We start from the raw sequence: 13,090 nt of genomic DNA, 5'->3' as shown, positions 1-13,090 counted from the left end.
GGATGGGCCTTTTCCTTGGCCCTCTCCTCCTGAGGGCAGACAGCTTGGCTGGTATCTGAAATGGTTTGTCAGAGATGCAAGGAGCATGGAACCTTCAGCAGAGGGGTCCCATTGTCATGGGCTCACTCCTAGAGGTTCAGGAGCAAGCAGGTTGGGAGGGGGGCAGGGGCAGGAGGAGTCTGCATCCAGGTGGCCAAATTTCAGATATGCCCTCCAGGGAGCCTGAGGACTACAAACCATAGCTACCACCCACATCGCTGTGAATGTACATTCATCAAGGAAGGCATGAGGATTTTTGCATATCAAATCGCGTGGTCTGTGAGCCCCCCCTTCTGCTCCTGCCCTGCATCCCACAAACATTTAGGGGCATGTGAGACATCACACCCACCTCACCCAGGTAGCTTCTCACCATATTTGTGCTGTTTTGAGGTTCCTTCTGCCCTTAGATATTCACTTACACCAATACAAAAATGAATACATGGTTCACTCACATCCACAAAGGTAATAACTCTTGCCTTGTAACATAATTCACTTACAATTGAACAATGAGAACACTGGGGCACAGGAAGGGGAACAGCACACACCCACACACCGGGGCCTGTCATGGGGTGGGGGGGAGGGATAGCATTGGGAGATATACCTAAAGTAAATGACGAGTTAATGGGTGCAGCATGCCAACATGGCACATGTATACATACGTAACACACCTGCCCTTTGGGCACATGTACCCTAGAACATAAAGTATAAAAAAAAAGTTCTAGAAACAAGAAATTGTAAGCTTTCTAAAACACTATTTTTACAGCAAAAAAAGAATTGGAACTCTAATTCCACAAATTTTTAGTCAACCTCTAAAATGACGCCATGAAAAAGACAGAGCTCTGAGTGTGTCGGGGAAACAGAAATCCATGTAAATATTGATGATTAAGAAAATAAAGAGACCGGGCACGGTGACTCACGCCTGTAATCCCAGCACTTTGGGAGGCCGAGGTGGGCAGATCACCTGAGGTCAGGAGTTCGAGGCCAGCATGGCCAACATGGCAAAACCCCGTCTCTATTAAAAATTCAAAAATGAGCTGGGCATGGCAGCACATGCCTGTAATCCCAGCTATTCAGGATGCTGAGGCAGGAGAATCATTTGAACCCGGGAGGTGGAGGTTGCAGTGAGCCAAGATTGAATCACTGCACACGAGCCTGAGTGATAGAGTGAGACTGTCACAAAAATGAATGAATGAATGAATGAATCTAAAAGAAGAGAATGGGAGTGAACAGAGAATAGAAGAGTTTAATATGTGAGAGTGTGACTGAGGAACTGGCTTCCTGGGGGAGAAGCTGGCATTTGAGGGTGACCCAAATAAGGAGTTTTGCAAAGACCAGATACATTAGCATTTCAGAGAACCGTGTAGCCAGTGAGAAGTCCCCCTGTGAGGAACAAGATTACGGATTCCAAGGAAGAATGAGGGGCTGGTGTGGGTGCGGCACAGTGGATGTGGGTCAGGCAGGGCCCTGATCCCACAGGACCACCAGATCCAGGTGTGGAGCTAGAGTGACAGGAACCCACTGAAGGGTTTTTAAATAAAGAAGTGATGTGAACCGATGTACCTTCTTAGCAGATCATCCTAGATTTAGAGACTGGATTGCACTGGGGGTAGACAAGAAGGGAGTTCGGGCAAGTGCGTTGGGGGAAATAAATAATTAAAACCAAAACTTCTCCCTACCCAGAAAAACCTCCCTATCCACAAAAGTAAAAGAGAAAAAAATAGAAACGCTGTTATTGTTGAATAAGCTTTCAATCAGAATGCGATTCCTGTCACCGGCATTCTGCTAAGAAATTGCAAAGAAAGAAAAAAATCTCACCCTTTCATTATCAAGCAGATAAAACTCATTACAGACTTGTTCTTCAAGATGAACAGTAACTAGCCCTCTAGCAAGAGGGCTTAACAGTACTCTTGGTCAACACGTAGTTCATCCTAGATCCACCCAGAAATTGGGGTGATCATCTGTGGTAGCTGTGGTTTTATATAAAGAAAAAATAAACTGTGTGCATCCTTATGAAAGGAGGTAGTTTTGCAACTTGGAGTCAGGTGCCTGCAGAAGAGTTAGGCTCCTGTCCTTTTGTGGAAGGAGTAGGCACGGGCATTACCTTCCTTGATGATCCATTTCAAAGAGATGGCCTCAGGTCCTAAGGAAAGACATTCCTAGGTCTTAAAGCTGCCAGGAGGCTTATTTAGCTTTTGTAAATATCCACATCCATTTCAAAGGAACTGAGAAAGTACCTTTGAAGTTGAAGGTTTTCTAAAGAAAATGCTCTAAGAAAGGGAGGGGGAGAAGTCTGGTCCTTTATCTGCTGCAGGGAGAATTCAGTCTTTCACTTTTGTTTTGCAAATGCCCTTACTCTCCTAGTGACTGGGACCCAGGTACCAGAAGGAACTGGAGGTGCTTCTCAGGGTGACAAGATGTGCCCTGGAGTGAATGTTTGCTGTGGACAGGGAGGACTCAAGGACAACTACTAAGGTTTTGATTTGAGCAACTCGGAAGGCGGGGGTGCCATTTACAGAGAGGGAAAAATAGTAAATATGAACTCAATTAATGGGGCAGAAATCAATTATGAAATTCATGATCTGCTTTACAAACTCACAATGCTAACACGTCCACTTTCCTCCATAGTTGACCTTCTAAAACACCCTCCTGCCTCTTCGAGCATCAAATTCAGAATCTCCCTCTTGAGGAATCCCAGTTCTCCTTGGAAATAGCCAAGAAATAACTTTGGGATCACATGCTCCCAAAGGGAATCAGTTTTACTTCTCAGCACCCTTGGGGTAGGGGACTGGGCTGAGAGTCAGGTCCTGAAAATCTGTGGCTGCTTGCTGCCAAGTAGTGTCCCTGCTGAAGATGGGTCCTGCAACCATCTGTGACTATGATGCTTGGAGGGTGTGCAGGAACTGGATTTCCACTTATTACTTTATATCCCTCCCATTCAACCCTTGTTTCCTAAATAGCATTCAATCCTCCATTCACCCTCCAGGGTCCTAAAGGGCTCAGATTCTCAGCCACATTCAGGGCTGAATCAAAGCTGCCCCCGAATGTTTCAGCCCTAACTGTCCTGCCTCGAGTTCAACCTGTGTCTATCATTTCCCCTTTGAAGAGCTGATGTCTGCAACAACCTAGCTTAGAGGCGACCCAGATGTATTTCCAGTGTAAAATCAGGTGCACTTGACTGGGACCTTATTCCCTTCTTCCTCAAAAGACTGCTTATGCAAACTAACCCTGCTCCACCTGGCCATTAAAAAGGGATGGTCTCTGTTAAGCAAAAGCGGATTGCTCCCCAGGGTACTGGGGGAGGACACGCCCTACGTTTGCATAACTAAGAGGACCTCGGGAGTGACAGCCTGATTCCTAATTTGCATCAGCCTGACGCCAGTGCACAGAAGCAAGGAGCTTCACAGGCTATTGACCCTCCACATTAAAGGAATAGAAAGAATAAAAAGTGTTTCACCAGCCCGGCAATAGCATCACTGCCCAGCAAGTAGCCAATTCTACTTTATAAACCTGATTTCAAACCCAATAGCTTTCCTTCATGTGTTGAACAACAGAGGTTCCATGTAATGCACAGGCTGTAATCTGAGTATTAGATGCGACTACTTCTGTATATTGGTGTTGCTTTATGTATTTCTCTACAGATATGAGAAGCATTTTATCTATGGAGGTACGCAGGGATGTTTTAAATGATATCGGTACGCTAAGCAAACGTACTTCTATGAACTAATACCTCAGTCAACAAATACAGTTTTACATGATGTTTAAAAAACATGTAAGTAGGAGTTTATGCATTTAATAGAATGTGGTCCCAACTTTGTTTTAGCAAAATAGGAAAATAATACAACTTTGCATATACATATAAATATAATTAATATTCATAATAAGTAAATATAATTATTATGTATAAATGACAATAATAAATATAATTATTATATATAAATGATAATAAATATATAAATACATAAATGATATTTATAATTTTCATAAATTATTACACTTATATTTGTATTATATATTATAAAATAAATATATAATATGTATCATAAAATAAATGTACAAAAATAGATATTTATATTATAAATAGAATTATTAAAATTACTATATTTATATTATAAATAGAATTATAAAAATTATATTTATATTCAAAATTGTGCTATTTATATAATATATAAATATACTATATAATATTTAATATAAAATATTATATATTTTTATTTATATGCAAACTTGTGGTTTTTTGGTTTTTTGTTTTGAGATGGAGTCTCACCCTGTTGCCCAGGCTAGAGTACAATGGTGCCATCTCAGCTCACTGCAACCTCCACCTCCTGGGTTCAAGCAATTCTCCTGCCTTAGCCTCTCGAGTAGCTGGGATTACAGGCATGCGCCACCATGCCCAGCTAATTTTTTGTGTCTTTAGTAGAGACGGGGTTTCACCATATTGGCCAGGCTGGTCTTGAACTCCTGACCTTGTGATCCACTCGCCTCGGCCTCCCAAAATGCTGGGATTACAGGTGTGAGCCACCGCACCCAGCCCGCAAAGTTGTGATATATATACATATCTTATCTAGTTGCAAAGAGATTGACGTTATTGCAGCGTCTGGTTCTGCAGTGCAGTACCACACACTGTCAATCCTGCTGTTGGAAACAGAGTCAGACCCACTGCTGTTTTGTGAAGGGCAGCACAGGTTCTGTGTTGCGCAAGCTGACTGGGATGGTTCTGGACGCAGCCTCACAGGTGGCAGAGATGTCCCCTCAGAGGCCAATGGGCCTGTGGAAAGTGCCTCTGTGACTTGAGATTTTCCAGGGAACGCCTGTGGGAAACTGAAAAACAGGACACGCCTCTTCTCAGGAACAGGTGCTGCCTTTTTCTAGGGTCATTGAGGGATAAGACTGATGCACCTGAAAATGTTGTCTTCTTTTTTATGGCAAGAAACTAGAAACCTTCAGAGTCACCAACAAATCCAATTTGCAGAAAAGATATGTAAGAGAAAAATGAGTAAAGTGTATGATGTGGCATATAAAAGAATACAGCCACGGAAGAGGAGTGACAACGTGCTCTGCCAATCGCTTTGTGATAAGCCTGAAGTGGAAAAGCAGTTTCTGCCCCTAATGGAGTGTCCTTGGGTGGGGGCTTCTGTATTAGTCTAGAATAAGCTTTCTTGCTTTTACCAGAAAACATCTTTCCATCATTCATAACTAGAGGAAAATAAAATGAAATTTGTTTAAAAGACCCAAATGATGTATTTTGCACTACATTGCTTAAAATTGTTCTCTTTCTCCTTCCTCAAGCCTTCTTATAGGTTTTTTACTCCAATCTGGCTAACTCTAGGAACTTTTCATCTTTATTTCACCATTCTAAATACAAAGTGTGAGGGTCGGGGGTTTGCTTAAATTTAAGTAAGCCTTAGTAGTTTATTTATGGCAATTTTAAATAACCTTTGAAAATATACAAGCAGATATATACATGAGCTCTAAGTGCATATATAACTGTTTTATTAAAACTTACATTTTCATATAACTGGCATAAACTTTAGCTAATTATGTAGATGCATAATTAGAATAATTAGAATAATGTAGATGCAGTAGTTCTGTTTATTAGACAACATGAACTTCACAAGTTTAAAACTTTTAATTGCATGCTGCATTATTATTGTTATACATATTCCAAATAAAAATGGGGTTGAGAACTACAAAAGGTACTTTCAAAAATGAACAGAATATTATGCCATTAATGGACATGTAACCACTAGTGCAAGCCAGTGTTTCTACTGATACTCTGTGGAATTCTATTTGGAAGGATTTTAAGAGATTTTCTAGGAAAACTGTGCTCTATGATGACAATGTGGGATACGCTGGATTAAACAATGATTTTTAAAAGCTTTTTTTTTTTACTGTAGTACAGCTCTGAACCTTTAATCCCTAATGTGCAATGGAAATCTCTAAGGGGAAACTGGGGTGTACAGTATTTGCCAATCTTATTTGACCAGATCCTATTAACTCCCAGAAAAGTGTTCAACAGAGCACTTATTTTTTGAAAGGCTGATATATCTGTTAAAATTCTTATTTGTGTATAAAATCTGTGCACCTTTGTGTAAAACTTTCTTAGTAGTGGGTATTATATATCTTTTCTTTTGATAAATATTAAATAAAAATTTAATTTTTTTATTAAATAAGGACATCTTGGTTTTAAAAATTATAATGAAACTGTCATCCCTGATGTCCTTGGCATCAGGGGACTTTTGTTTTTAAATTCTTGTACTGTTATATAACATTCATTTCATTATATAAATGTTGCTATATTTACAATGGCTATCACTCTATGACAATTATTTTAATACTATACACTTATTGTTAATTTTTTAACCTATATAAACTGTGACAGAAACTATCACTTGGAAATGAATACTTAATTATACATGTGACCACTTGCTTGAGGAAAGGAAGAATTTTCCTTTGAAGATGGGAAATTCAGTCAGATGAACAAGATTGTACATATACAGTAAGATTTGCTTATGATTATTTTCTGAAACCCAGAGAAATCTCAGCAACAGTTGATCATAGATTCTATAGGAACATCACTCAAAGAGTAAATTCCAGAATTCATGTAAAATGCTGGCTCAGGAAAGGTACCACTTTGGTACCAAGACAGTGGCCAATTGCTTTGTGATTCTGGTGATTGTATTCTATGATTAGTGTTCTATGTTAGAAAAATGTGTGGCTTATGGGTGAGACCTTCATGACTTTCTAACTGTAAGTGTTGCATCTTCACATCTATCCTGCCTTCCTTTGCTCTCCCAGGCTTCTCTTGGAGTCATAGGCTTGGATTTCCCTGTGTTCCAGTCTTTGCAGCTGATGGGAGGAAAGTGGGAAAGTACAGAAATGGCCTTCAGGTGACTCTGATTGTCATTCCCTCTCTCTTTCCATTGAAAACCCCACTCTGAAACCCAAGCACTCTCTCTTGATCTCCACTGAGAATGCTGTTTTCAAGTGAGATTCCCCTGTTCAAAACACGAGTAATGATAATGATATTGATAATGACGTGAAGAATGGTGTGTCAGAAATCATGGCCAGTGTTATGAAATAAGTGTGATTGAGGGGCTTCCATTTGCAATATTACAGTAAGGACTCTTAAAACTTATATGCTGAAAATATAGTACAAGTGCTGGTTACAAATGGTTTTGGATTTTCAAACTGTGTCATTGAACCTGCAAGAAAATAAGGACTCCTGGATGACATGAAATGCAGAAATGGAGAGAGGTTGTGAAACTCGGAAGCCAGCTCTGCCCTGATTGACTCTGCTGATTCCCTGTGATGTGGAGCTTCCACTCTGAGAGTCCCTTGGCTCAGGGGATAGAAAACAAATCTAAGTCTTTCTGATGTTGAAAATATAATAGGAGACTCTCAGGTATAGCTGGGAGACCAAAGGGTGTTCTACTCTCAGTGTTGGGAGAATAGACAGACATAGATGTTGACGGAGACATAGTTGCATGCAACTCACAACAGCCAGAGGGTTTCACACTAGTCTGTAGGTGAATTTCTACCATCTTTGGGGTCCAAAATACCTCAAGCTGATAATTGATTTTTGAAAAGAGGAAGTTTTCTGTTGTTCCAGGCAGATCCTCTAATCTAACGTGTATCTCCTCTGGATAGGTGTACCTTCAAACCTGCATACAAAGAATTACCATAAGTAAAGTTCCCCAGAACAGAAGTGCAAATATGAAAACTTACAAACAGCTTAGTTTACATGAGAAATTGGAATTCTTATCAGATTCAGACTGTAATAATGAAAAAAAAGAATAAAAATATGAGTAGGAAACCAAATACTACATGAATGGCCAAATAAATGTGAAAATAATCCCAGCCATCACATATCCTTACTAAACGTAATTTGCAAAAAGACAAACAAAACAAAACGAACAGATTATTTTAGTGTATTAGTCTGTTTTCTGCTGCTTATAACAGACTCTCTGAAACTGGGTAGTTTATAAAGAAAATAAATATACTCCTCACAGATATGCCGGCTGAGAAATCCAAGGTCAACGGACCACATCTGGCCCTCTTGCTGGTGGGGATTCTGGAGTCCTGATGTGTGCAGGCATCGCCTGGCGAGGGGCTGAGCATGCCAGCTCAGGTCACTCTTCCTATAAAGTCACCAGTTCCCCTCCTGTGATAGCCCATTAATCCATTAATTTACAAATGATTAATACAATCACCTCTTAAAGGCCTCACCTCCCAATATGACCATACTGATTACATTTCAACATAAGTTTTTGAGGGGACAAATAGTCAAACCATAGTATTTATGAAGTAGAAAAATTAGGCCAAGTAAAAGCTCTGAGATGAAAAAAATGAAAAGAAAAAATAAGCAAACAAATTGGTAAATATGTATGAAAATTTAAACAATCATCAGTCAACTATGTAAAACAATAATATTTAATTTATGAAGTTTATAAAAACAAACGGATAATGACTATGTCTAATTTAAGATTTTTTAAAAAAATAACTAAAATACCTAGCAATTCATGTAATTAGAGAGAGAATAATAAATATTAAAGAAGAAGGTAAGACTATTACAACTAAATACATACTAAAATTTCTAGAAAGTCTACTAAAATAAAAGCATGAGAAAAAATTAATTAGTATGAAAGCAAGCAAAAAGGTAGAGCAAATGGGGGTGCACATAGAAAACACAAGCTAAGATGGTCGAGAGAAATCCAAATAGAGAAGAAACTTCAGGGACTATGAGTAGACTAAATTACCCAATTAAAGGACAAATTCTGAGACTGAATTTAAAGAACAGTCTAACTGCATGCTGTTTGGAAGTGAAAATCTAAAACATAGGAGTCCAAGTCATTTGAAAGAGCAAGTGTGTACCAGCAGCATGTACAATAATTCATAGCAGCATTTTATATAAGGGCAAAAAGAAAAATAAAGATCCATCAAGAGGAGGATGGAAAAATCATGGTACATTCATGCAATGGAAAACTATACAGCAATGAAAATGATTAGACCAGAGCATCATGCCTAAACGTAGATGACTTCCAAAAACATAATACAAGCAAAAAAAGGAGAGAGAGAGATACAGAACTTGCAACATATAATTCCAGTTAAGCACTTGATTTCAGGAAACTGATATATGTGGCTAAAACTGGAATGCATACATTTATGGTAACTATGAAGAAAAGCAAGGGAATGATAAACATAAAATTCAGAAAGTGACTTCCCGTGAAGTGGAGGAAGAAGGTGACATGGGGAAGGGTATATTCTGTGCATTGATCATATTGATGTATTGGTAAATATTCTGTTTCTTAGAGTTGGTAGAACAGATGTTCATGTCATTGTTCTCACTGTGTTATAGATACACACATATACATTTCAATGTAATAAAAATCAATATGAGAGAAATAGAAGGTGGTGAAGACAGCTTCTGGCCTCAATTAGCTTGGAGAATAGTAAGCAGAAAGGCAAGTTAGCAAGTTTTTACACTTCATCTTCACAGCAGACTTAATAACTTACGTAGTAGCCTAATTTTTACTGATTTGTTAGCTGATGATAAGTGTGCTTAAGTGATCATTAAGTACTAATTAGGTACTAATTAAGTCCTGATGGGATTTGAAGCAGGTCTGACCAACCATAGGATCCTTGATGTCTGCATGATATGACACTATTGGATAGAGCTTTGATCTTTTAATCTGCACAGTTTAACATTTTCTCTTGTTCTGAATTATTTGTTCATTGCCTCCCCATTAGGTTAAAAATGTCTGAATAGCACAGAGCAGGTCTTATTCTTTTTTATATATCTTCTAACTTTTTATTTAAATGGATTTTATTATTCCATTTATCTATCCATATGTAGACATATGTTTATGCAAACACACAAACACAAACAAATGCTTCAGAATTTACAAAACAAAAAGCAAAGCCTACTCATTACTTTAAGGCTTCAAATATTAAAATGGACAGTGTGATGGTATGTATATAGAATAATACACTAATCTCTTTTTTTTTTTTTTGCTCTTTCATAAAACATTGTGTTGAAAACACTGAAGCACTTTGCAGAGAGAAAGTCAGCTTTTAATCGTCATCTCTTATGCGGTGGAGTGGAAGAAAGAGCTCATTATTCTAATTGAAAGTAAAAATGAAAAAAAATCTAAGCTTTGGATTTTTCAGGAGTATCTTTCTAATTTTCAGTACAACACATAATACACAGCAGTTATAGAAACTGGAGAAAACAATTCCTATTTCTTGAGGCTGCTGCATTTTAGTGTGATGGGGGGAACTCTGGTGAAAGCTCTGGGCTTGAGGGATTCTTTCCTGATTGGGTGCAGGCAGAGTTGATGGCTGCCTATGGGATGTGATTTTAGGCTCATCGTTTGCAATGCACTTTACACGTGATTACCAGAGACTGACATGACAAGGCTCCAATGGCCCCTGAAAGCACATGTACCACCCTGCTTTGCAGATTCTGGCCTCTACTCAACAGATTTGAGATTCTTTATATATATGCAAAAAGACAGAATATTATTTTCAGAGCTTTTGTTAACATTAGGGTAGCCATATAATATATTGTCCAACTTGGAATTTTTTGGGTGAGTGAAAGGGGGTTATTAATAATTTTGCCAAGACAATGGCACCTATGGGTCCTGGGTAAAACTCACTGGTCATCTCCTCTGGACCTTCTACCCTTGGCATCTCAACCAAGGTTATTGGATCACCTTTGAAGGCACAGACCTTAAGGAAATTCTTCCTATTTTGTTTTCCTTGAGGTTGGTGTACTTTAACTAGTTTATATAACTTGCAGTATAGGGTTTCATTAAAATATTGCTAAAGAGAAAATCAGTCTGTGTACATGTATTTATTCTCAGGATAATGTAATTTTTATTTTAAAAAAAAACTTGATATGTTTCATCATTGGTTTCATTTTCAGTAGAATTTTGCTAGAATTTATTCAATGTAAGCACAATGAAGATGTATGTCATTGAATGTATCTCTGGGAAAAGAAACTGTTTTTGTATGTTCATGTGTAGACAAATGACTTATTATGCCAATGAAGAATGCTTCAACCCACAAGAACAACCACACCTACAGGAATGTGGAAACCATGTTTTCCAGCCTGTGACCTGGCCTTCTCTTCTATTTGCAGCGTCAATTGCAGCCACCTGCAACGATCCAGGTATGCCTCAAAATGGCACCCGCTATGGAGACAGCAGAGAGGCTGGAGACACCATCACATTCCAGTGTGACCCTGGCTATCAGCTCCAAGGACAAGCCAAAATCACCTGTGTGCAGCTCAATAACCGGTTCTTTTGGCAACCAGACCCTCCTACATGCATAGGTATCAGCCAACAGAACTTAGAAATTTTATATTCAGGAATGGATGCATGTTGTCATTTAAATTGCTCCATAAATGTATTATTCCTTCAGAAATATTTCTCAAGAGTTTCTTTCATGTTCGCTGGCTCTCTGAGACTCCTGAAATGTTATTGTAAACCTTTAAACTTTATTTAATTAGGTGGGATAAAGGAAGTCATCCCCTTAATGTACAGTAATTGACATTTACTGTACATTTCCTACCCTTAACAAATGTTATATAAACATGGATCAATCAAATTACTGTAATTTAAAATTCTAGGCGGCTCAAAATTTATAACCCTACCATTGCTATTCTGATTTTTAATATAGAAACATGCCCTGAGGCAAAACCTACTCACTAAAAGTACTTTCTCTTTTTAGATGTTTTTCCCCTATAATACTAGTACATTTAAAACAGAATTCTGAAAACTAGAAATTATACTGTTTTTATTAAAATGACGATAAAAGGAGGTTTGTTTCTGCAATTTATTAACGTTTTATAGTCTGACCTTATTAAAAGGATAACAAATGATTTTGCAGACTTTGGCTTGAATAGCCACCTGAGACAATTTATCATAAATATGGTTTTAGGCTAATATATATTTTATGTAAAATAGTAATTTCAGGTAGATGGTCTCTTCATTCAATAAAATATTTTACCATGAAATTCCTACTTAGAGTATATCATCTTAGTTTTGAAAAGAAACTCTACTGAACTTTATTATTTTAAGGAACTATCACAGTTTAGTACTTCTTTATAATCTGTCTGAAAAATGTAAAATTTAATTGATGTGTGAAGAGAGAAAGTGATCATGAAATGGGTAAACCATTTTGCAGAGGATGACCTTGGAGGGGATTTGTGGTTTGAAATGGTTTTGATTGTTGTGTGCACAGCGGTGGTAAAATTCTCAGTGGTCTTGGGGAGCTATGATACAGCGTTCTTGCTTATGACAAACCACTTATCCCAGTTGTGAAGACACATGAAGTTGGATAGCTGTGCTTGTTAGCATTCTTAGCCTTGTCGGGGAGCAATCTATGTTTGTTTAATGTTTGATGCTGCATTTACTTTTCATAACGTCTGTGAACACAGTCACGCATTTTTACTCACGCTGAGTCATCAGAAGACTGGAGAGATTTCGGCGTGTTTCTTTTTTAAAGTGGAGTGATTGCCTATAAATGTGGCAATCATTTTAAACCAATGGTCTATTTTTACATTAGGAAAGTTGTTTTTTTTCTTCCATTTTGCATATTTTTAGGCTCATGGAGGAATACATTAAAAAGCGATATAACTATGAGTTAATCCCTTAAAAGTAATTCATTAATTTATATTAATTTGAACATGCAAATATAAAATTTGGCCATCTCCTAATTAATCTACAAACAAATTGATCTTTTGTTAGATCATCTCTTAGTTATTTTATTTTGACCAGCAACTAGGTAATCCAAAACGCACCAAAAGCTAAATAAGTAACTCTGTCTCTACCTTGAATGTCAGTTTCAAGGACAAGCTGAAATCACTTGCAGGCAAATGAATAATCAATTATTTTGGCAAACAGACCCGCCTACATGCATAGGTATTATGTAACAGAAAAATGGAAAATACATAATTGGAAATAAATTAACATTATATTTTTATTACATTGTAATTTTCTGTTTTTTAGGAATGAGGTTTACGTCCTTTGTGACAAGCTTGCCCATTAGG

General features: G+C 37.8%; 1 protein-coding gene across 1 annotated transcript in view; it reads left to right on the top strand.

The window, feature by feature from the left end:
• The window catches only part of CSMD1 (CUB and Sushi multiple domains 1), a 2,034,615-nt gene that overhangs the window by 1,726,128 nt on the left and 295,397 nt on the right, over positions 1–13,090 (top strand). Inside the window, exon 27 of the mRNA XM_015144705.3 lies at positions 11,180–11,371. Coding sequence (XP_015000191.3) covers positions 11,180–11,371 — 192 coding nt within the window. The remainder of the gene's footprint in view (positions 1–11,179; positions 11,372–13,090) is intronic.

The sequence above is a fragment of the Macaca mulatta genome, chromosome 8, assembly GCF_049350105.2.
Source record: "Macaca mulatta isolate MMU2019108-1 chromosome 8, T2T-MMU8v2.0, whole genome shotgun sequence".
Taxonomy (NCBI): Eukaryota; Metazoa; Chordata; class Mammalia; order Primates; family Cercopithecidae; genus Macaca; species Macaca mulatta.
This window is presented reverse-complemented; position numbering and strand designations above follow the sequence as displayed.